This window comes from Chenopodium album, chromosome 20, assembly GCF_948465745.1.
Source record: "Chenopodium album chromosome 20, dcCheAlbu1.1, whole genome shotgun sequence".
Classification (NCBI taxonomy): domain Eukaryota; kingdom Viridiplantae; phylum Streptophyta; class Magnoliopsida; order Caryophyllales; family Amaranthaceae; genus Chenopodium; species Chenopodium album.
In genome coordinates this window covers 6,403,393-6,425,209 of record NC_137853.1, presented here as the reverse complement: position 1 = coordinate 6,425,209, position 21,817 = coordinate 6,403,393, and the positions used below count along the sequence as shown (strand labels likewise).

At 34.2% G+C, this 21,817-nt stretch overlaps 1 protein-coding gene across 3 annotated transcripts; it reads left to right on the top strand.

The window, feature by feature from the left end:
* The first annotated feature begins 8,945 nt into the window (after positions 1-8,945).
* On the top strand, positions 8,946-21,166 carry LOC145598307 (uncharacterized). Of its 3 annotated transcripts, XM_081654645.1 has the most exons (9): positions 8,946-9,158; positions 9,474-12,086; positions 12,170-12,273; positions 14,911-14,980; positions 15,573-16,388; positions 17,003-17,205; positions 19,132-19,252; positions 19,874-20,080; positions 20,751-21,166. In XM_081654645.1, exons 1-9 carry the CDS (start codon positions 9,003-9,005, stop codon positions 20,889-20,891), a joined length of 4,431 nt encoding a protein of 1,476 aa, XP_081510771.1. In that variant the 5' UTR covers positions 8,946-9,002; the 3' UTR covers positions 20,892-21,166. The 3 variants fall into 3 exon arrangements, 2 of the variants coding, with proteins under 2 accessions (XP_081510771.1, XP_081510772.1); XR_014103531.1 differs by lacking the exons at positions 19,874-20,080; positions 20,751-21,166 and having other exon boundaries at positions 16,995-17,205; XM_081654646.1 differs by lacking the exons at positions 19,132-19,252; positions 19,874-20,080; positions 20,751-21,166 and adding an exon at positions 18,471-19,113.
* Positions 21,167-21,817: the final 651 nt, after the last annotated feature.

Here is a 21,817-nt window from a genome sequence, read left to right as displayed (position 1 = left end):
TGCGTATACAACTAGGTTTATCACAAAACCCATCAATGTCACTAAATCATCTATATAATTAAAAGATATTTGTATCATAAATGAAGTTGAGAAAATCTACAACAAAATTTAACGAAATAGATAATTGTGATTCAAGTATCATAAGAGAGCAGCATGACATGGAATAATCATAGTATCTAACTTGTACACCAATAAAAATCCTTTTCTATTATTTAAAGTTATACCTGTCTTAGATAGTCTTGTTCCGATTTCTTGTTTCTATAAACTCCTTACGTACCAAGTCTAATTAGCCCATGCTACCATTTTTCTAAACAACTTGATCCAATTTAGTAGGCTTAAATTCCCTTAAATCAATAAAACAAGAAAACGTGTTCCTTAATTAACCCTTTGATAAGCTTAACTAATTAATTTAACCATCCTTGGTCGCCAAACTTGTTAAAACATTCTTTTGGGTCAAATTAAACGCATTTTTCCAATTTACTTCATCAAGAAGCTCAATTTGGATTTGATCAACTAGAGACAAGATAGGCTATCCAATATGGTTTATGTTTACAAGTTATTCTCAAACCAAGATAAGATTTTAGTTGATTTTGACATGATTATAAGGTGCTCATAATCTTATGGATAGACACCACTTATTTGGGTTGATTTATTTTATTGTTATTTGAAGTATAAATGGATTTACTTACATGCAGTAATTTTACAAACCATGCATAGGTAGTGCTAAAGTACATACTTTTGGGAATAAATAAAGTTTTAAAGGGTTATCTATCTATTATGTAACACAGTAGGTCAACAAGTAAAAGTTTGGATGAGACGAGTTCATATCACCACGTGTTTGATTAGACTCACGCTAATTTGAGACTTCCAAATTAAATTTGATCTGAGTCTCGGTATGGTATCTAAAATTCATTATTGCCCGGCCTGCTCTTAGAGTGGCTCATTGTTGCCTAAGATCAAAGACATGTTAACCCAAAATTATCAAACCAATATCAAAAAAAAAATCTTTTAGAATTGTCCGGTAGCTCACAACTTATGGATAATAAGCCTAATAATACATTGCAATGCTAGCTAAGTTAACTATAACTAATTAACCACTAAGAGATAGATGTAATTCCATCGCAATATATACCTACCAGGTGTGAAACTCGTGCGACGCACGGATTTATTTTTAAGATTATTTAAAATATTATCAAAAAAATTTAAAAAAAAACAATTTTTGTGATGTTCAAATAGAATTATCTCTTGTACACCTCTGTACAGAGTACTCTATTCTTTTTTTGTAGTTATGATTTAGGTATCTTGGGTCTCCTATGTGTAGAGTATATTGTTTCTTTGTAATTCTGGTACATATTTCTTGTACCTCCGATCAATAACGGTGATAAGATTAATTTGCCATCTCCATCTCCAACCTCAGTTGTATCTTTGTTTCTTTATAATCAATTCTTTGTTAATTGTTATTCATATCATTTTTTAAGGTTCGTTTTTTCTTGTTAATATTAAATTTTATCATTTTTTTTAGTTGTTATCTATAAGAATAATTTTTTGATTTTGATTTTGTTTTCTTTTTGTTTTTAATATATTCATTCTATATTTACGTGATTGTGGATATTAGGTATAACAATAATCATATATTATGATTTTTTTTGTAATTATATATTTTTTTTAATATCATATTTTTGAAAGCCCATGAAATTTTTTAATGGTTTATGATATACATTGGTTTGTATTTTTTATTGTTTATTTAAATTACTTAATTTTTTTAAAAAACTACTTATTTAAATTTGTTTTTATTATTATTATTAATAAATAATATTCATTCAAAATTATTACTTTGTATATTGCTTTAATAATATCCAACAATATTTAATTAATAAAACAGATATTTAATATAATCATTCTATAACATGCTTTAATCTAGTCGTAACATATTTAGTTGATGCATATTTCTTTAATTATCGGCAAATCACCAAAAATAGTGGGTTGCAAATTGATTAAAATCGGTAAAATATTCTATATATTAAGTGAAAGGGGTTTTGGGTGATAAATTTCACTTTCCCAAAATACTCCTCTCAATTTTGTCTTTTTTTTGAAATAAAAAAAATAAAAAAAACCCTTTCATCTGAAAAGAGAAAACTAATCAAACTATTCAGTTTCCAAAAGTTCAAAACATCAAAAAGCCTTGATATGCGTACTTTAATTTTCCAATCATTTTTTGAAGAATTAAGTTCTCGAATCGACGAAGTAGACCTAAGAAAACAATGCAATGAAAAAAATAGTTAAAATTAATATTACCACATAATCAAAGCACAATCTCTCTGGTAGATGCAAAAAAAAAAAAAAAAAAAAAAAAAAAAAAAAAAAAAAAAAAAAAAATCAATAACAATGATGATAAAAACAGAAGACTAAAAAAATTGTAGTGATGCTTTTGCTAAATATCACGTTGCTAATATGACAGTAACATAAACACAGGAGTACACTACAAACTAAGCTAGACTACACAAATGGCCGAACACCCGACGCCACTAAACAATCAACACCACTTTGTAGTTTATACAGGATCCATCAACAAAATAGACCTTGGCGTGGCAAAATTCACAATCACATCACCCTAAACTAATCACCAAAGCTCAATAATATATGCCATATAGAAATCAAAACACGTTGCTAACAAATTATTTTGAGTTTAAGGAATTAGACGTACATTTCTTAAACCGCAATATAAAGTCCTAAATTGCTTTGTATGAAGTATTGTGTGATTCTTTGGTGGTGTGTGGATTAAATTAATGCCTATTTATAATAATAACAAAACATAAGCTAATTAAAACAATTCATATCTTTTTCCTAACTTAAATTTTATCATTATTAAAATTGTAATCATTATTATCTTTTTCCCAATTAAGTTTTTTTTTCCCCTCAGAAATAATAATTATATGCACATAGGTGATAAGGATTATTTTTTTTAAAAAAGGATTAATTTTTTGAGTTTTTTTTTTCTTAGAAATAACGTAGGATCAACATTGAGTTACGTTTGTTTTATTATATTATTCCTAATGTCAATTAGTTGATTTGTACTTAAAAAATACAGTGGAATAGAATTTAATGGACTTTGTTTGTAATATGAAAAAATCATATCTTCTAGAACATGACTTGTGATAATCTTTTAATTAATTGTGATACACATTAATAATATGCATGTAGGATCATTTTTTATTTTTCTTTTTGAGGCATCACCGTTTTAATAGTTTTTATCTTATGTTTGTAATTTTAATATTTTAATATTTTTTTGACCTATGTGGCACACATTAAATTCCAATTACCGTTTAGTTTTTATCGTTTAGTTTTTATCCTAAGTTTGTAATTTTAATATTTTAATATTCTTTTAACCTATGTGGCACACATTAAATTCCAATCCTACATCATTTAATTCCAATCCTACATCGCACATTTATGTGGCGCTCTATAATTTTTTTAAAATAACAAAATCCTACGTGGCGCTCTAAAAACTCGGGAAAAAACTCCCCTTTGTATATATATATTAGATTGATACATGGATGTAGATATATATAGTAGAAATTAGCCTCAATATGATTGAGCGATTTGATTCCAGATTTTAGATACCAACTTATCACCTCTAAGAATTAAACAGTTAAACACAATATGATTATATCAGTAGATAATGGAATGTTCAAAGTGTGAGATAGAATATCTAAAATCTGATTTATTGCTCAAAATGTGATATTTGTCTCGTTATTTTCTTTGTGAGACGTGGCTACATGGTGAATATTCCATCCAAATTACTACACAAAAACAAAATTCAATAATGCATGGTCGATAATACTGGCAAACTAGCTACTTTATCCGATCCTTCTTCGAAAGTATTCAAGTATATATACGACCCAATATAAAACAAATCAAGTGCTTAAAAGTCATCTTAATTAATGATTAATAAAAATACGTGTCATTTGATTCAAAAACCATATACCATTATTATCCATTTTAAAATTAATCTCTAGCATAATTATTAAAAAAAAAACAGTAGTGTCTTTGGATTTTCTAGTCATCTAAGATTATAAGTTTAAAATACTTGATAAAATACGGCAGCTTGTGTTTAGTTTGGTTGATGACGACAGATGAATTCTGGGATACGTTTGTGTGTCACACATACAATCCCTCTATACTTTGCTAAGGCAGTTGAACAGAATTAAGTAGTGTATGGTTGGCTCTACTTCTCTTTTTTATTGTATGCTACAAGCTCCCTCTTTTCTCTACCTTTCCCACGTGTTTATAAAACTTTTGAATCTTGATTCCCTTTTTACATTAATTTTTTTACATATGTTATTACTCCATTCGGCTAGACTAGTATATAAATTGAGTTAGGGAGGATCAACTAGTCGATATATATAATTCAATCTTGTCCGTGCCAATTTTATCACGTATATTTGAACAATGTAACGTTGTGGACTTATTAAACTAGTCGACTTTTACAAAGTGTTGTTAGTTTCCAGACTTTCTTTTATGTAGATAATACTAATTACACATGTAATATTAACATCAAATTAGTCTAATTAAGTGCCAAGATATGTATTCCATCATTTAAAATAATAGTTACATACATTACCCAGCTCTTATAATTATAAGAATAATCATTATATATATATATATATATATATATATATATATATATATATATATATATATATATATGAACGTCTGATACGAAGCAGCTTCTTTCATTGATTTATCACTACCACTACTGCACGTACTCGAGAGGCACGAGGTATAAATGTTTTAAAAACTCGACATAATCTATTATTTTCATTTCCATATATCCTAAATTAGTATACTTTATATTTTGTATATGATGACTATATATACGGTGTATTAAATAATCTTAACCGATGGCATATCTCCCAACACAGTCCTTACAAGTACTATAAGGCCAGGTCAAAAAACTTTTACATCATGCAAAAATGAGGCTGCGCAGTTACCTACCTTTGTCTACCTTCCTCCCAATACCCTTCAACTACCTTTTCCCCTTGTTTATATAAATACCATCTTCAACAAGCAAAGAAAACATTCCTGTTTTTACCAATCACAACATACATAATCTATCCAACTCATAAAATTTTTACAACTCTTCTTTCCAAATGGAATCAACTGGGATAACATCATCTCTATTATTACCCCAAGATCTTGTCCAACAACCATCAACCCTAATACCTAATTACAACACTAACAACGATGGTGATGATCGTCATCTTATGCAAATTTTCACTTGTGATAACGGCGATGATAATCATCAGTTTATCCAAAACCACACATTTTCATCAAACCCTACATCTTCATTTACCAATAATAGCATTATTAATGATAATAATAACATTAATAATGTTTCTTGTTCCTTAAACAACCTACTATACTCCCCATTAACCCCTAATTGCTCACAATTCCAAACCCCTCAAACTCCTCCGATGTTAGATAACATTGATTGGGTTAACCTTTTCTCTTCAGCTTCTAATGATCATCAACAAAAGGGTCTTGAGCCGAGCCCGGTATCAGTAGGATCATCAACCTCATCAGCTCCAGCTAACCACAACCACTTCAACGATAATAGTGATAACGGTCAAAGTACAGGTAGAGAAGATAAAGGGAAAATCACCCATAATAATGATTACAACAATAGTAATAATAGTTCAAGTAGTAAAGTATCAAGATCAATAGCATGTTCTTCTAATTCTATGAAGAAAAAAGTTGTGCCTCCAAGGTTTTGTTTTCATACAAAAAGTGCAGAAGATGTTCTTGATGATGGCTATAAATGGAGAAAATATGGTCAGAAATCTGTCAAAAATAGCACCCACCCTAGGTATGTGTATGTCTTTATAAAATATATACTATTGATCATATACTTGCATTTTTTTTTTTTTGTACGTTCTTGTCTAATTAAACTTTGAATTAAATTTGTTGATACGTCTCTGCTTGCAATTGTTCTTCGTACTTGGAACCTTTTCTTAATTAAGAGAAAAAAATGCCAATTAAAGTAGGAAGAGTACTAAGAGAGATTATTAGTGAGTCAGAAGTTTTATTTAATACAAAGTATATTAATTTAGTACATAATGAATGGTAGGTTTATAAGGTAACCTATTTCTTTTTTTTTTTCCGTCTAACCTAGATCAGATCGTCTGGAAATTGCATGCATGCATGTTTTTTTTTTTTTTTTTTGGCAAAATTATAAATGATAGTGATGCAGATAATTGATTATAAAATAGTTGATGGAGAATAAATTTGGAGTATTAATTACAAAATACAATGGGAAAGTTTCTTCAGCAATATAATGTTAATATGTTATGGAGTATATTGAACTTTGTCAATATATATACAGTATATATATTGATAAAAATCATCTAGCTACATTAATACACTACTACATTAGCTATATAGCTATATATATTATATTACTTCATACATATCCTATCAAATTTCTAATGGATTATTCATATATATAAAATGAAATTAAAATCAAAACATTATACATGGAATATATATGTCTAATGAAGTACAATAAGTTTATTGATCATATGGTAAAATTGCTAATTAAGCTACCATTCCATATAAGCTTTATATGATATAAGCTTTATATGGAAATAAAAATTAATATTATGTGATATTAGTGTTTATGGCTATTATATTGTCCAAAGAGTTCTTGCATTTCTTTTGCTGTTAATAATCAACTTTCACAACAAGTAATACACTGTGGTCGTCTATCCATTAGATATAAATTCTGACAAGATTATTATTTTGAGATAATTCCTAATTAAATTAAATGTTGAACAGTATTCAATTAAATACTTCGTATAATTTTAGATCGATAAAATATATAAGTTGTGACAAGTATATCAACAATTGAAGAGAATGAACGTAGTCTAATAAGTTATAATATGAAGCATTATTTGCCTATGTTACTATGAGGTAATTAAAAATCTTTCATGGGTTATTGTTGGGTTGCCTTCCTACATTCGTCCAAGAACAAGAACGATGTTCGAATAAATTCATCTAGCTAGCTAATGTGCTTTTTGAAGTCCTAACTTTTGTTCTTAATCTTTTGTTAAAGTCCTACTTTTGCTCTTAATCTTTGATGACATTCCTAACTTTTGTTCTTAATCTTTGTGCTTTGCATGGTGAAGGAGCTATTATCGTTGCACATACCATACATGCAACGTAAAAAAACAGATACAACGACATTCAAGGGATAAAAGTATCGTTATTACAACATATGAAGGCATTCATAATCATCCTAGCGAGAAATTGATGGAGACTTTGAGCCCTCTTCTTAAGCAACTCCAATTCCTCTCTCGATTTTGATCTTATTGTAGTTCTATGTAATTATTGGCTAATTAACACCATTAATTTGGTGCTTGTGCACATTAATTCGTTAATTAGTATTAGTCTTGATCTATCATTTCTTTTAATTTGTTGATTACTTCTTACACAAAGTGCACATAGAAAATGTAAAAGAAAAACAATGAAAATTATATACTTAGCTTAATTATACATACGAATACATGTTAATTGCAGATCGAATTCCTTAGCTTTAATTCTTTATTTTTGGTCACGATACTTAATTACAATCATCTTACTATCTTGTTGTCCCACCAATTTAGTAAATAATTGCATCACTTACGGGTTACAACTGCCTAATATATACGAAGTATTGCGGAGTTTTATATTTAACGATTAATTTTTTGAGTATGTAACTATGTAAGTGATAATTGTACAAATACAACTTATCTATGTTTTGAATCCTTAAGCCTTAGGAAGCTTCCAGAATACTCAAGTGCTCAAGAAAGATAGTTTGCTGCTTTCGTCCAAGTAAATACCAAGTCGAAGATAAAAAGTCAAAGAAACAGTTCGTTGTAATATCTACGATCTATCCATTTCTATAATTCTAAGGGGTTGTGCACCAAATGTGAGGGTTTGGTGACCAGTAACTTTTTATTCTAAGTTGGTGAAGTTAAAGCCTAGCAAAAGATTAAAGAATATATGTAGTGGCCTGGTAGAAAATTACGAAAGTTAAAGCAAACCTCAATTTTTTTAATTTGAAATTAAAAGTGCTAGTTGTTGCCTTCTCGGGGCATGGGCGATGCCTCAAGTTATTACGTATATAACAATAATTATGTATAAAATTCATGATTTAATTCTACTTGATTTATTTTATTTGTAATAAAAGACACAAAACTATAATATAGTTCAATGGTTAAGCTTCTAATAATGTTAATACGACCTTGACTTCAAGGCTTCAATTCTTATATGTTTCCATTTGGGAATATCATGGTTAGGGGGCTGAGCTGTCTACTTCGCGATCCTTCGGAGCCCTGTTTTAAAACCTCCCTTTGTCTTCCGTCTACGAGGTTCTGAAAGAAAGAAAGGGGTGGCTATATAGCGGGAGTCGTTTCGGTTGCCCTAAAATAAAAACGTCACATTAGCTGCAACTAACACACTATAAAAGGAAGGTTTTCGTGGTAAAATTTGTACTACTATTACCTTTAATTAGTTACAACTCATGACTCATTTGATTATATTATAACTACTCCAACTACCTCTCAATCTCATTTTAAGTCTATTACTTGTATATCATGTGAGATTGTGAGGGCCACTTTTCTTAAAATATTATGATAAAGTGTGTGTTGGAAATATAAATAAACGAAAAAGTATATTGCATAGATTACCTTGACCAACATGTTAATCAATAACTCAACACATAAATTTGACTATTTATACCTTTACTTATTTTGGGATTGAGAGAGTAAATAAATATCATTTTTTTTTTCAAATCGGGTCCAAATATCTGCCAGCCCACCAAAAACAACAACCTCAACATCCATCTCACTTAGTAAGACCCAGTCCACCTCAATGACTACAGACTTGACTAACCCGTCGCACACAATTATTACACCGGAATTGATGAGAGAGAAACACGAAATCAGTGATCAAGTAAAATAGCGATGACGTGTAGATCGATCGTCGGAATTTGGCCGAAAACTCCGCCGTCTCATCGCATCACCGCCGTCGCTGTTATCGATGAACCGCCGTCGCTGTACACTGGCGCCGCCGATGGCTCCGTCGTATGGTGGCATTTCTCCGACGACACCTCTTCTCCGGTCAGCCCCTCTCTCTCACATTTTCATGTCCACCAACTGTTTGATGAATTGACCAGCTAAATTCAATCAAATTTCTATCAATTCATACAATTTACACTTTATTTTGCGTATATTGCAGCATTTTGTCAAAGTTTCGTATTAATTGCAACATTTTATTGAATTTTCATGTTAATTGCAATGTTTCCGTATTTGTACTTGCTTAATTAATCAACTTCTAAATTATTGGCAATTCAATTCCATGCTTACAATCATGAAATGGCACATTTGATTTGATTGAGATTGGTGATTAGTTTTGGTAATTGTATTTTGTTGCAGAAGATTAAACCTGTTGCTATGTTATGTGGTCATGTTGCGCCAATAGCTGATCTTTGCGTTGCTTATCCTCTATTACCTTCGTTAGATGAAAAGGTTGGTAGTGATGATAGTGGTGTAGGGTTTGACAGTCTGCCCGGTAGCGATCAAGCTGCATTAGTAAGTGTGTGTAGTGATGGTTTATTGTGTGTTTGGAGTCGAGGGAGTGGACATTGTAGGTGTCGAAGGAAGTTGCCTGCTTGGGTTGGTAGTCCATCGATTGTTCAGGCATTACCGACAAATAGGAGATATGTATGTGTGGCTTCGTGTTTTGCTGATAATTCACGTGGTTCGGACGCTGAATATGTGGACTCGACTGAAGGGGGTGAGGTTCCTGGGGATGAGGAGTCTCTGAGCAGAAAACCACTGAAATGTACTATTATTATTGTTGATACATATTCCCTCAATATTGTGCAAACAGTGTTTAATGGACAATTGTCGATTGGGCCACTAAAGTTCATGGCCCTAGTTGAGTTTATTGATGACAAACAAAAGCATTCCGCTCTTTTAATTGATCCATTTGGTAAAAGTCAATGTATACCGTTGGTTAAAGACTCTAACCTGGAGGAGGGTGGGGTGAAGCTGCATCAAAGTTCTTCTCTTGTGAATAACAGGCCTTATGAAGGAGAATTGGTATTATCTGTTGCCACTTGTGGGCAATTGTTAGGATTAGTGTATAAAACCGGGTGCATCATTTTCTTAGTTTCCAGTGCTATGGTAATTGGAGTCATTTCTTTTGATGAAAACCATTGTGGTGGAGCTGATTTCAGTGCATCACGTGTTGCTGGAGGCATGTTTTTCACTTCTGACCATACTTGTACTTCAGAGTCCGGAAATGTTCACAATGTCATTGGTTTGAAATTTTCTGTGTGGGATGAGAGAGGATCAGCCATCATATACGAGTTATCTTATGTGGGTGACACTTTCAAGTATGAGGTTGTAAATCAGATACCTGCTACTGCTAGTCCGATGAATGTGAAATTGTCAAGCAATTTTGTTCAATTGCAACAAAACTTTCTTCGAATTGAATCAATTTGCTTTCATAATGAGGAGCCTTCCTTGTGGAGACCTCGTGTAACTATATGGTCACTGCATCAGCAGCCTGATGACTGCGAGAGCTTTGGCAAAATCTGTAGGTTACTTGGAGAAGGGGACTTCCTTGACGATTGGGCTGATGAATCAAGTTATGTGATAAACTCTGAGGCCTCAAAGCATACTCCTGGAGTGACTCCTTTGACTACAATGGCTAGTACTCTAGACCTGGTAGTTGCAGGCACTTTGCAGAAAGATGATCTAGATTGCACAAAAGAAAATATTGTTTCTTCAACAATGGTTATATCACTATATGCTCATACCCCGTATGCAATTGTGTATGGCTATCATAGCGGTCTGATAGAGCTAGTCCAGTTCAACTTCTTGGCGCAGGAAATAAACTCTGATGCATCCAAAAAACAATTTTTGGGACACAAAAGGTCAGTTTTATGTTTGGCAGCGCACCAGATGACAGGGGCTTCCACTGAGCAGGTATGCAGCAATGTTCTATTGTCAGGGAGCATGGATTGCACACTTCGTGTATGGGATCTTGAGACTTGCAATGCAATTATGGTGCTGCACCACCATGTTGCCCCTGTTCGCCAAATTATCCTGCCACCATTGCAAAGTTATCATCCATGGAATGAATGTTTTCTCTCTGTTGGTGAGGACTGTTGTGTTGCTCTTGTCTCTCTTGAGACTTTGCGTGTTGAAAGAATGTTTCCAGGACATCCTAGCTATCCTCTGCAAGTGGTATGGGATGGTGTGAGAGGTTATTTGGCTTGCCTTTCTCAGAATCTATCAGTAGCATCAGGTACAAAGGATGCCTTATACATATGGGATATAAAGGCTGGTTCTAGAGAGCGGGTTTTGCGCAGTGCAGCAGCTCACTCAATGTTTAATAACTTTTGCAAAGGTGTTAACATATCTGGGCATGCATCCAATTATAATACCTCGAGATCCTCATTGATCCCATCGTTGACAGAACAAGGAAGCTCTTTGCCATCTAATCTAGAAAGTCGTGTGTCTGTTTCATTCAGTGAAATAAATCTGACAGAGCGCAGCTCGTCATCACTCAATAGTAGTAGTGCCAGATCTGTTAAACTAAGTACAGGAAACCATGAAAAGCTTCCAATTAGATGTTCCCGTCCAATATCTGGAATTGCAATTCTAAGTTTTGACCTTTCAGCTTTGTTATCTCCTGATGTTTTTGGGGATGTTGAAGGAAACAAATCAGATGCCCCTCTAAATGAATCAGAGGTATCAATTTATTCTGAGCTGGGGACTATGTCAAATTATACTGTTGAGCAAGGGAATCTTCGAGATATGATGAAGATTAATCAATGCATTGACACATTTAGATTAAGCTTACTGCAATTCAGCCTCTCATTTTTGCATCTATGGGGTGTCGATGTTGAACTTGAGCGCTTACTTATGATGGAAATGAATATAAAAAGATATGAAAACGTTATGTTGGCTCCTGGTTTGGAAGGGGATGGAGGATCTTTTACAATAACATTCCCTGCTTTCAGTTCTGCTGTTCAGGTGATTTGATGTTCCTATTACATTATGTCAATTTCTTTCATACGTGTCGCATAGTATCCTAAGCCCCCAAATTAAATTGTCAGCTTTGGAAATCATCATCAGAATTTTGTGCACTGAGGTCATTGACAATGCTGTCCCTTGCCCAGAGCATGGTTAGCTTGTCCCACTCTTGTTCAGGAGCCAGCAGGTATTGCAGTGCCTATTGCAGAATTTCATCATCTTTTTATCCGTAGACTTTTTTCTTAATTTTTTTTTTTTTATTATTATCATCTAGTTGTTGGCAATGATTCATTGAGCTGGATATATTAAGTTATTAACTAATCTCATAATTGCATTGAGAAGGTTTTTATCATCTAGTTGGTGGCAATTGATTCATTGAGAATAAATTACATGCTTAGCAGGAATATTAGGTGGGAATAATGTTAACTTTTAGGAAAAGTTGATTCTAATAATCCCACATTTGACCGGTTCGCTGATAATAATCCCACCTTTTGATTATTATCTAATAATCCAACGTTTGGGAGGCATCTTCTTCTAATGGTCCCTTATAACCAGTAACCTGTGCTTTGGGCAAGGATTTTTTTTTTATTTTTTTACTTTTTTATTTTCTTGGCCATGCACCAGCCCTCCTTTCCCCAACCACTAGTCCCCCTTCATTTCCAACCACCAGGCACCAACAACATCAATCAACCCAATTCAGCCCCTCACACCATGCAATCCCTTTGCCCTCGTTATTCCCTGCTCACTCACCAACAATCACACCACCAGCATCCACACCACCTTTTCACTAGCGATCTATCATCACTCAACAACGCAGCACCCGCGCAATTCATCCATTTTGTAGTCCAGTGTTTGAAAAAGCGCACCTAAGGCACGCCTAGGCGCTGAGGCGCAAGGCGATCAGGGGTGAGCACTTATTTTGATCTGGGCGAGGCGTTTTGGGTTAGGCGTACATGAAGCAAACTTCAGCCAAAATTTCTTAACTGCCCATATAGTGCGCCTCACTTTAAAGAGGCGCACCTAGGTGCAGCAGAACCCCTCTCGCTTCAATGCGCCTTGAGCTTTTTTATACATTGTCGTAGTCATTGCACTCCAATCCGCCACCAATCGACAACAATTTGGCCTTCAAACCACCCGTAATCAGCAATTCGGCCACCTAAAAGCAAAATTCTGGCCTCTAATCTAGCAATTTGACACCAACAACTTCAATTGATACCCAATTTGAAGACCCAAGATGCGCCTTTGTTAGGGTGGGGCGTTTCAAGGTGGGGAGAGCTGGGATGGCATTTTTTCAAGTATTACGGAAGGTTTGGGGCTGGGCGTTTGAGGGTGTGGGAGGGCTGAAATGAATCGTTTTGGGGTGGGGATAGGTTGGGGTACAGTGTTACGGGGTGGGGGTAGCTGGGGTAGGCTGTTATAGGGGTGGGTGTGGCTGGGTTTTAGTGTTTCGGGGGTGGGGTGGCTGGTTGCAAGGGGAGTATTGGGCTGCTGGCTGCCTAGCCGGAAAATATGGAGGAAGGAGGGGAAAAGGATAAGGAAGAAGGAAAGGGGATAAAAAAAAAACATTTTTAAATTATATTTTTTAAAAAAAAATAAATAAATAAAATTTTGACGAATCACAAAGTAACACGTGGCATATTAACCCATTATACCTCCCCTAAAGGTAGGATTAATATCCCCCTCAAAAAAAAAAAAAAAAAAGGTAGGATTAATAGTGTCCAATTCACAATGGAAAAATCTTGGACTGGGAATAATATTTTAAAGTTGGACACAGGAGCTGGGATACAACCTACTAAAAACTTGCAGTTTAATATTCTGAATATGTTATATTAACTAACTGTTATTCCTGGAATAAAGGACCAAAGTTCAATAAATAACTTGATTCCATGGCAAATCATTTACCAAATTTTTTACCTGACTCAGCCAATTTTCACTGTGGAAACTCTGGGATACATTTTCTAAAATGGAAATATTTCTGCATATTGTATCTACAAATTTCTTCTTTACCAATAAATTTGTTCTTTCTGAAAAAGTGAACTATTATTATACATGCAAACACCAATACTTTTAAGAAAAATAAAAACATAGGAGTTAGCAGGGAATTATGAAAAATAAAAAAAGAGAGGAAACAAGGGCTAGAAAAATTTCTTGTTGGATATGTATACATCAAAATATAAGAATATATTGTCTGAAAATCTTAAAGACCTCAACAAAGGAAAGTAACACCCATTAAGCAAGTGATCACAGCGACACAGCCTAGTGTTAATATTCCCACGCTGTTACTTCAAGTGTGAGCAAACAAAGATGTGATTATTGACTAGAATACGAATACTACAAATACAAAGGAAAGAAGAAGAAAAGATGTGAGCAAACAAAGGAAACAATGGAAGATTTACTTAATCCGGAAAACATGATTTGTTGACCAGAATACGAATACTACACTTTCCATTCTACTTTAAATAACAAACTTGTAAACTTTATGTATGCCTAAAGTGTTTCCTGTCTCCTGCTCAAATTTTTAAAGCAAATTAATGATTCTCCCCGGATCTGTTTAGCTCTAAACAGTTATAACACACAATTGCACAAACTTCACATATAGTCCAATGCAATAAAACAAATAGGACATTATCTTCATCACTGCCACATTTCATAGAAAATGGATTCTGTAATAATGTGGTCACATAGCATATCCATTGGATGTTGGATTTGCATTCTTCGCCATTATTTAGTAGTTACTAATGGTACAACGAAAAATTATTTGTCTTCTTTCGGCCTTATTATTATCCTGGGATCAGCAATCTAACTTTTTGAATCCATGATGCAGTGCTTTATCTGCATTCTATACACGTAATTTCGCTAAGAAAGTTCCTGGTGTGAAGCCTCCGTCACTACAGGTTGGTGAGACCTTATTTAGATCTCTGGTTGAATGCATGCATTTACTTTATGTGTTTCTTGATGTTACTGTGTGTGATTTGAATGAATTTTGTGTTTTTCTTCTTAACTTGTTCGACAACATTTCAGTTTCTTAGTATTTAATAATTGATAGACTTGATACTCTTCTTGAATCGAGCTGTATAGCTGCTTATTCTCAAAATTTTGAAATGATATTAGCTGTTATTGATCCAGACTTTCTGTTGTACTAACCAAAGCTGGTAGCAGGAAATTTTGTAATACTATGTAGCATGAACAGTTCAAAGTTATGTAAGAACGAATTTGTCTCTGTCAGCTAGGAGTATTAAGAATATAAGCCATAACTGTAAAAAAAAAAAAATTTTAAAAAAAAGTGAACAAATAATAAATTATAATAAGAAAAAAAACAAACAAACGAACGAACGAACAACAAGGTTTTAAACATCAACCTTTTCGCTGTTACATTCCTCAGTCCACATCGATGCTCATTTAAAACCCAAGTAGCTCAGCTGTATGCATCTTTCTGAGTCAAGTTTCATATTGATCCTGAAATATGTGGTTTTCATTCAATTTCAGCTATTGGTCAGCTTCTGGCAAGATGAAGATGAGCATGTTCGTTTGGCTGCCAGATCTTTATTTCACTGTGCTGCTTCAAGGGCTATCCCTCCACCCCTGTGTTGCTTGAGAACGACTGAACACACAGATACTGTAAACTATGTAGGTCAAGTGGGAGATAGTGAATTGTTAAATGAGAAAAAGACAGGAACCCAGGCTAGCTGTCTGCATGCTGAAAGGTCTGCAGAAATTCAAGGGGCATCTTTGCAAGTTGAAGAAGCTGAGATACAGAAATGGCTTGAATCTTATGAACTGCAGGATTGGATTTCTTGTGTTGGTGGAACAAGTCAAGATGCAATGGCATCTCATATTATTGTTGCAGCAGCTCTAGCTGTTTGGTATCCAAGTCTTGTAAAACCCAGCCTTGCAATGTTGGTCGTCCATCCACTAATAAAACTAGTCATGGCTATGAATGAGAAATATAGTTGTACAGCTGCAGAACTCCTAGCTGAAGGCATGGAGACAACGTGGAAAGCATGTATAGGTGCTGAAATTCATAGTTTTATTGGGGACATTTTCTTTCAAATAGAATTTGTAAGTGGTGCTTCTGCGAATACTTCATCTGTGGCTGCAGCTGTACCTCCTAAACTTCGGGAAACTTTAGTCAACATTCTTCTTCCAAGTTTAGCATTGGCAGATATACCTGGATTTCTGAGTGTAGTCGAAGGCCTTATATGGTCTACTGCCTCTGATTCACTAGTTCATATAGTATCCCTTATGACTTTCATTAGGCTCATGCGTGGTTCGCCCAGAAACTTAGCTCAGTATCTAAATAAGGTTTGTGATTCCATTCTTATGCCTATAAAATTATTAGATCCAATATTGGAAAACAGTGTCTATGAAATTGTTGGATAAAAGATTGGAAGATAATGACAAGAATACTAGGCATCCTTCTTCTTTGATAGTATATAGCATTTGGTTTACCTCAAAGGATATCTGAATGTATAAACACAATCTGTTAGGCAACTGCAAGATTCTGGGTGTGTTGCAACATATTCAGACAAAGCAAGTTACAAAATAAGTTCAATGAAATGAGGTCAGATAAGTTAAAAGTTCAAACATACTAGTCCAAATCATTCAATATATATTGAATAGACACACCCTGAGTGCTATTATTCAGGCAATCAGGCTACAACTGTTCATATGCATGGTTTGTGCCAAAAAGTTATGTTAATCTGTATCATGTTCTAATTGAAAGTATTCTTTGCTTTTTTTTTTTCAAGTGGCTAACGGTATCACAACTTATAGGTTATTAAAATACTCCAAATGAATTAATGTAGTAAACTTACTTCTAATGAATTCTGTTTTAGAATTTTATATCTGATAACTAGCTTATGATTTTCTGCATTGCTTGAACATTTAATGGCTCTGACATTCAGACAGATGTGCAGGTGGTCAACTTCATCTTGCAAACAATGGATCCTGCCAATACAGTTATGCGCAAGACTTGCCTCCAGAGTTCAATGGCAACTTTGAAAGAGGTTGTACGTGTTTATCCGATGGTTGCTTTGAACGATACCTCTACACGCTTAGCTGTTGGAGATGCTATTGCAGAGGTTAACAATGCAAGTATTCATATTTATGACATGCAAAGGTATGCGAATTTTATCTTAAATTTTTCAATCGTCTATCACTTATCTTAAGATAATGATATAGATAGCTAAGAGTAAAATTTTCCATGAAAAAGGGCTAGATACCACTAAAACATTGTGGAATTAATTTCATCAGACAGTGTATATCATCCCTAGTACTATCCCAAAGTAAACTAGTTCAAAATCGAAACAATAGGCATTTCAGGAAACAAAGATGTTTTTTGGCAGTTTTAACATCTATTTTCTGGGTCCACTTCCTCTGTTTGTTACACTTGCTGGAGGGATGTTATCTAGTAAGAACAATTTATCCTTTTTGAATCCCTCATGATGTCAAATTCTTATATAGTGACATGACATATCATTCCTAAAAGCCAATCTCATCAGTATTTTTCCTCTAAGAAAACCAAATGAGTTTCCGGTTTTCCATTCTTCATGCTTTCTTTGGATTTGCAGCATGTGCTAGCAGCTTAGAAAGTGATGTGGTTTTTGGTTTGAATATTGTGACACATTTACTTCATTTGAAGCTTAATATGCACCATCTGTCTGAGATTTATACAGGATACTATAGGCCCATAGATGGGTTATTGGTTACTTGAGTAGGTGCCTTAACAGTTAAGAGGGCCCTGATTGGGTTGTTTTATTTAGGGCTAAGTACTTTTCATTGAGACTAAGCTTATTGCCATTTTAATTGCTGCTTTGCTGGTCATAATGTCATCGATTACCAGATTGAAACAATCTCCGCATTTTTCATTGCTTCCTTTATACTTGACAATTTTCTTTTCAGTGCCTTACTGTTTTTTTTTTTTTTTGGGGGGGGGGGGGGGGGGGGGAAGGAGGGGGGATGTGGTAGAACACCTTTTTGTGCAATAAGTTAAAGTTTAGAACTGCATTTATCTAATTACATAATCACAGGTCGGTCCATCAATTTTCTAAATGGCATTCTTGGGTTAAGGTAATGACAAAGTTATGTACACAAGTACACAACTCTTTGCTTGGATTGCATCAAAGTCACCAATCTGATAGGCATAGAAAATGCAACTGGACCTTGATAAGCCATAGAAAGCTGAAGCCAAAGCTCTAAGATCTCTGTTTTACTTAGTATAGAAGCTTCACTTGGACTGGCTTTCAAGGTAGTTTTATCCAAGCAATTTTTGTTAGAATTACTTTTAGAAGCTACTTAAAGCACCTATTAGGTACTCCCTTGCTAGCGTTCACTTTCCTGTCATCATTTGGAGTTAACTACTTTGTCAATGTTTCACTGCTACAGTCAAGCAGGATGTCTGCATTTGGTGATGAACTGCATGTTTTGTACAGTGCTCTCAAATTAGAGTGCTGGCCTGTAGTCTACAAATTTATGCTAAAATTGGAATAACAAAGGATCCCTTAGCACTGTTCTAGGGAGCAAGGATTTGTTCTCAGCTTGTATGCAAGTGCAATCTTGCTTGGAAACAGTTCCTTCCCATAATGGATGTTGGAGTAGGAAATTGAAGTTGAGTACTCTTTTTGTCCTATAATATAGTGTCTACTTTTATTTTCATGGTCAACCTTTAAAAAATGACCAAAAATTCTCATTATATTCCAATAAAAGTCATATGAGGTTTTGTTAGATTTTTTTTAATGCGTAATTTTAATATCAACTTTTTATAATTTGTATTAATACATAATAAAAAATATTAATGGCAAAGGTATATCTTAAAGATTGTGCAATTTGAAATATACTTTAATTGTGGGACAGAGGGAGTATAATTACTATAATAGATCAAATGGGTTACTTAATATCTAACGTATTGCTTTCTCTATTCTCCTGTGAAAAATAGTTTTAAGTTGTTTCGAAAAGATTGAAAATATGCTGCTTCATCCCATTTCTGCTCATGGTACCAGCTTGTTTCAGATGCTGAACGTGTCCTATTCTTTCTGTTTGATTTTAGTGTCACAAAAATCAAGATTCTTGATGCAAGTGGACCTCCCGGACTCCCAACTTTATTTTCTGGAGCTCCTGAAACTGTCATTACTGCAATATCTACATTGACCTTTTCACCAGATGGGGAGGTAATTTAGTCTGGCTTACTACTTCCTTGATGTAACTTTTTCTTTTCTAGTCATTTCCTTCTCCTTCTTTGGAGGTTTATTGAGCTCGTGATATAGTTTTTCTTAATCACACCTATCATTATTGTGTTTTGTTATTTGATCTTTTGTTGGGTTTGTAAGATAAGATATAATTAGCCTTGATGTCATACTATCCCATTATCAAAGAGTCTTCTATTGATTTCATTTGGACTTTTTTGGGGGGTTTTGTGTGTGCGTGGATAAGTGTCTTCCATTTTCTCCATTGATAGTGTTTTTGAAGTTACCTGTGCCAAATACCTTTTTGTTTGTACCACATTAGTATTGTTGTCAACACTTCCTGTTGTGAAATGACTTGAAAGCTTCGGGTGAGTCAGCACAGTGTTTAACAATTAATTCCTTTTGGACTCCAGTTATCTTTTTCGGCCTAATTATGGGCCTATTCTGCTTATGTATTCCTGGGATGGTATAAACTCTCATTCTCTTTACCTAGTCTAACTCTGTTATAGTGCTCCTTTAGATCTATAAATTTTCTTCTTTGCCTTGTGGACGTGGCTAATGCATTTTAGTCATGCTAACACTTTCGATGCATGTTTTGAATGGCAGGGACTGGTTGCTTTCTCGGAGCATGGTTTAATTATAAGATGGTGGTCATTGGGATCTGCATGGTGGGAAAAGCTAAGCCGCAACTTTACTCCCATACAATGCACTAAACTTATATTTGTTCCGCCATGGGAAGGCTTCTCGCCTAATTCTTCTAGGGCGAGCATAATGGCAAACATTACTGGAAATGGTAGACAGGCAAATTCACAGGTATTCTTTCAATTGGCAATTTCTTCATATGTACATTAGTGGCTTTTAGTTTGGAGTACATAAATATCCATCAATTTGGCATCGAGTTGCTATGTTGAACAGAAAATAGGAATTTTTGTAGCCATGACAAGAAAATGTGATAGAGGTGCTGAGGTGCTTGGCGTTTTGGTAGTTTGCAGCAAGAAAGCCAAATATACTGTTCTGCAGTTCTAGAAGTTTCTTTATACTTTAAGCAAACATCAAAGAATATCTGTCCCTTGATGTCTTCTTTCCGTAGTCATAATTATTGTGTAAATTATCACTTATGTTCTCTGCTATATATATATTGAATTGTTTTGTTCTCCTGTTAATGTGCTTTACCGGTTACACTATGCTAAGAAAGATAATTGGATGCTGTATCTGTGCTTCATGAAAGAAATTGGTGTCTTTTATGTCTTCATATTGACTCAAACTCTCTTACATTCAATTGTAGCTTTCAGAGGTTTAGCACTATGACTTTAGTTGCCTCCCGTTATTGTTTGGAGATGATTCAGCCTGTTTGGATGTCTTGCTAGGATGTCCTTATAATTGTTTGTCTGGCTTGGAGGTTTTTTTTTACTGTGCTTTGGATGATTATATGATTATTTTGGGGTGCAATCTCAAACATATACCTTCTCTAATATCTATGTAGGTACATGCTCGGTCAAGTGATGTGGACAGTTTAAATCTTTTGCTTCACAATCTTGACCTGTCCTACCACTTAGAATGGGTTGGGGATCGCAAGGTCTGCTTGACAAGGCATGGGCAAGAGTTGGGGACCTTTCTTTTGTAGCTTCCACAGAAAGTTAGGCCATGGCAGGTATACATCCTTCGGCACAGGGATTGACAAAAAAAATGTGAGAATGGTTACAAGACTTACAACTAGCAATTGTTGACCCAGGGACGTATTTTGGTTTTTGTGATGTCCATTTTGGAAGGTCTCATGGGTCAACATGAGTGAGAAAATATAACTTGGATCGTTGAAGAGACTTTTAGGTTGATGATATCGTAAATAGACTAGAGGCAATACAATTCATTTTTTGGTCTGAATTTTCGCTAATTCTTCAACTCTGTTAGCAGCCCTTCTTTACTTGTTGATTTTGCTTGCTTTCCCTTTGTTTCTTATTACTTTAATTACTAATTTCTTGTTAACATAGGATGCTATAATTCTCACTGCAATTTAATTTTATACAAGACTTTGTTGCTGAAGTTTGCTTCAACTTTCAAGCCATGAGAATTTAAGAAATTGAACTGCTATGGATTCTTGATAACTCTTACTTTAAATTCTCATGATAAAGCTAATCTTTTTTTTTTTTTTTTTTTTTTTTTTGAGACAAATGATAAAGCTAATCAAAATTTTCATGATAATAAGTCTTTTGTTTTGGAGTGTTTCAGCACAATTACCTACATGGCTACATGGTTTGGGAAATTCTATTTTTCTTAATCTTTCAATGTATTGAAAATACTTACTGAGAGAAGACAGTTGAGAAAAAGGTGTTCAATATCTACTGTGTGGTGAGCACAAGTTGACAGTGCTTTAACTTGCAAGCTTTGATTAAAATTTCTATTTTGTTATTGATGTTCTGTGGATATGATTACGCAAATTTCATCCCATTTCCTAGACGGTACAGGACACCCTGGTTGAGCTGAGTTCACTGGCTTAGATTCCGAGCCAGGCTAGAACAATGCTTTTTCTTTCTGATGCCTAACAAGTAACCT

Bases quoted from the DNA above. Each gene is read 5' to 3' on its own strand.
- LOC145598307 (XM_081654645.1), top strand. From the start codon at position 9,003: ATGACGTGTAGATCGATCGTCGGAATTTGGCCGAAAACTCCGCCGTCT. The intron at 17,206-19,131 runs GTATGCGAATTT...GTTTGATTTTAG, and splicing joins CATATTTATGACATGCAAAG to TGTCACAAAAATCAAGATTC. The intron at 20,081-20,750 runs GTATTCTTTCAA...ATATCTATGTAG, and splicing joins GTAGACAGGCAAATTCACAG to GTACATGCTCGGTCAAGTGA.